This window comes from Dipodomys ordii, unplaced genomic scaffold, assembly GCF_000151885.1.
Source record: "Dipodomys ordii isolate 6190 unplaced genomic scaffold, Dord_2.0 Scaffold50, whole genome shotgun sequence".
In the NCBI taxonomy this organism is placed as follows: domain Eukaryota; kingdom Metazoa; phylum Chordata; class Mammalia; order Rodentia; family Heteromyidae; genus Dipodomys; species Dipodomys ordii.
In genome coordinates, this window is record NW_012267266.1 from 5,636,589 (window position 1) to 5,640,240 (window position 3,652).

General features: G+C 40.3%; 1 protein-coding gene across 1 annotated transcript in view; it reads left to right on the forward strand.

Annotated features, from left to right (window-relative positions):
• Positions 1 to 3,652, forward strand: part of Reep5 (receptor accessory protein 5) — a 40,823-nt gene that overhangs the window by 33,807 nt on the left and 3,364 nt on the right. Inside the window, exon 5 of the mRNA XM_013020314.1 lies at positions 2,132 to 2,300. Coding sequence (XP_012875768.1) covers positions 2,132 to 2,300 — 169 coding nt within the window. The remainder of the gene's footprint in view (positions 1 to 2,131; positions 2,301 to 3,652) is intronic.

Below are 3,652 nucleotides of genomic sequence, written 5' to 3' on the forward strand. Positions count from 1 at the left end.
TATGTGAGCTATTTTGGGAGTTGCTGTTTATCTGATAATATTTAAAATTTAGATACTATATTCATTTCTGTCATCAAATCCATGTGAGCAAGACTTTACATATTTAATAGTGTTATTCCTGTACAAATAGAAAAAAATTATTTAATGTTTTTAGACCAATGTGGTGATTTTGTACAGTACCAACTTTCTATATACATATACATAAATATACATAGCATACTTATGTATACTAATTTAAGTATACTTACATAAGTGTGAGTCTACCCACAGACACACATACTTACTAAGCTAGTAATAGTAGTATGTTATGCATCGTTAGAAGCAACAGCTCTTCTAGGTTCTGTAGTCAGCTGAAAAAGATTATACAGACATTAGCATACTTTTTTTTTTTTAAGTAGTTGAGTGTGGTAGCTTAAGCCTATAATCCTCACTACTTAGGAGGTAGAGATCAGGGAATCACAGACCTGGGTGGCGTAGGCATAAAAGTCTGTGAAATTCCATCTTAACTGATAGGCAGGTAAATTGGTGTATGTCTGTCATTCCAGAGACTAAGGGAAACACAAATTGGAGGATCAGAGTCCAGTGCATAAAGGAAGACCCTATCTCAAAAATAACACAAAAGGGGCTGGCTGTTGGAACACCTGCTTAACAAGCATGAGGCCTGAGTTCAAATCTTACTACCTTCAGAAAACAGCAAAGTTCTAAACCCTTTTTTTTTTTTTAAGCATCTCAATCATCTAGAAGGAAAATGTTCTAGAGTAACATCATTAAAAACAGCTCCAGGTCAGTTGCTGGTGGCTTTTGCCTGTAAGCCTAGCTACTCAGGAGATTGAGACCTGAGAATTACTGTTCAGAGCCAGTCTGGGCAGGAAAGTCCTTGAAACAATTATCCAAAAGCCAGAAGTGGAGCTATTGCTCAAGTGTTAGTGACTAGTCTTGACCAGAAAAGCTCAGGGACAGCACCAAGGTCTTGAATTCAAGCCTCAGGAAAAGTACACACATGTACATGTGTGTGTGTGGGTGTATGTGTACATACTTACTTTGCCAGTACCAGGGCTTGAACCTATGGCCTCTCATGCAGCAACTCAGCTTGCTCGTGGCTGGTGCTCTGCCTCTCACCTTTTTGCTGGTTAATTGGATATACAATCTTAAGGACTTTTCTGTCCAGATTTACTTCAAACAAGATCCTCCAGGTTTCAGCGTCTTGAGTACTAGGACTATAGATGTGAATTACTAGGACCCAGCTAAATCCTGTAAACTAAGTTAGTTCCTATGTTGTTTATTAAACATCCTAGGGAAATGAATAAATTATTCTGAATAGTCCCTCTTTGCTTTTCATCTTCTGAAGAAATACACTGAATGAAGTTCCAAATTAATATAATTAATTATTTTAATAAATGTGCTGGGGATATAGCTTAGTGGTGGGATAGTTGCCTAGTATGCCTAAGGCCCTTGGTTTGATGCCCAGCACTGCAAGAGTTTGTAGCTTAGGTTAGCCTCAAACTGATGATCCTTCCAAGGGTGAGATTATAGGCATGTAAACCTATACCCAACTGTGTACAGGGCTTTTAAACACACAGGTAAGTATACTTCCTTAATGAGTTTTAAGAGTTATATAATAAAAGCTATAAATAAAATAATAAAAGCTCTTGGACCTGACATGCTTTTTTCCTTTTTTTGGTCAGTTGTGGGGCTTGAACTCTTGGCCTGGGTGCTGTCCCTCAGCTCTTCAGATCAAGGCTAGTGCTCTACCACTTGAGCCACAGCACCATTTCTGGTTTTCTGAATGGTCTATTGGAGATTAGAGTGTCATGGCCTTTCCTACCCAGGCTGGCTTTGAACCTTGATCCTCAGATCTCAGCCTCCTTAGTAGCTAGGATTACAGGTGTGAGCCACTGGTGCCCGGCTTTTAGTTCTTTCCTGTTTAATTCCGGCTTTTTTCTTACCAGTTCATTAATGGTCATGTTTTTCATATAAGAGAAGTCATATACTAATGAGTCTGCAGCAAACACTGGAAATATACTAGAAAAATTACTAGAGTCAACACCCATCTCCCCAATAGTGTGGGTAGGGTAGATTCTCAGAATGCCCCCTGCTCTCCACTTACCAGTGCTGGCTCTGTTTTGTGCAGTGTGGCTTCCTGTTGTGGTGCATGGCCCCGAGCCCTTCTAATGGGGCAGAACTGCTCTACAGGCGCATCATTCGTCCTTTCTTCCTGAAGCACCAGTCCCAGGTAGACAGTGTGGTGCAGGACCTGAAAGACAAAGCCAAAGAGACTGCAGATGCCATTACTAAAGAAGGTAAGACTCAGGGACAACTTGGTTCATTATGTGATATGCTAGGCTTAAATACCAGGCTTCTTATACTCCTTGTCCTCTCAGCTTTCATTCAGTGAAATGCCAAGGCCCTTAGTGGGATTTTTTTTTTTTTTTTTGATCATGGGGCTTGAACTTAGGGCCTGATGCTGTCCCTGGGCTCTTTTGCTCAAGGCTAACACCTTACCACTTTAAGCCACAGCTCGACATCCAGTTTTTGAGTGGTTAATTGGAGATGTCTCATGGGGACTTTTCTGCCTAGGCTGGCTTGGAATCATGAATGATCCTCAGATCTCAGCTTCCTGAGTAGCTAAGTTTATAGGTGTGAGCCACCGGTGCCCAGTTGGGATTTCTTTATGAAGAGTTTACCTTTTGTCCTTTTCCCAAGCTTGTTCCCCCATGAGGCACACATTTAGTGCAGCACTCACTTAGCATATTAGGAAAATTACTTCCTTACTGTAGGCAGATATTTTAGGCAGAGATTAATTTATAATTATGTATAAATATAATCTTTGATTCAGATCAGGCTGAGCTGTTTAGTGTGCTGTTCAAATTGATTTTGTTATAGATACAGAAAGAATGACCTTTCCCAGCTCCCCTGATTGGTTAATCCCAAATGTTTATTGAGGTGTTTCAAATGTGCCAACCATATTCATATATCGCTGCCAATGAATCAGCAAACCAAAGAGCCCATATTTCTTTCTTTCTTTTTTTTTTTTTTGCTTTTTGCTTTTTGGTCGATCATGGGGCTTGAACTCTGGGCCTAGGCACTACCCCTCAGCTCTTCAGCTCAAGGCTAGCGCTCTAGTGCTTGAGCCACAACGCCATTTCTGGTTTTCTGGCGGTTTATTGGAGATAAGTCTCACAGACTTTCCTGACTGAACTGGCTTTGAACTGTGATCCTCAGATCTCTGCCTCCCTAGTTGCTAGGCTTATAGGCGTGAGCCACTGACGCCCAGCCCCATATTTCTTAAAGCTAAAAATTCAATTGAAAAAGCCAATAAAATTAAAAAATTACTTGATATACTTAGTACATGATGTGGAAAAAAATAAAGCAGGTACAAAATGACAAGGGCTGGAGGGATAGAGGGATGATTACAGTTTAAATAGGAAAATTAGGAAATCCTCACTTAAAAAGACTATACTAAGTCAGATTCAAAAACAGTAAAGGAAGGAACTTTGGAAAAGACTATTCCAGAAGGAGCTACATGCACAAAACCTTGAGGTAACAGTAAAAGTGATGAGAGGTAGAAGACAAAGTCAGAGAGTTTGGAGACAGAGGCTAGATGATGTCACACAATGTTTTACGAGCCACCGGAAAGGCTTTGGCTTTTACT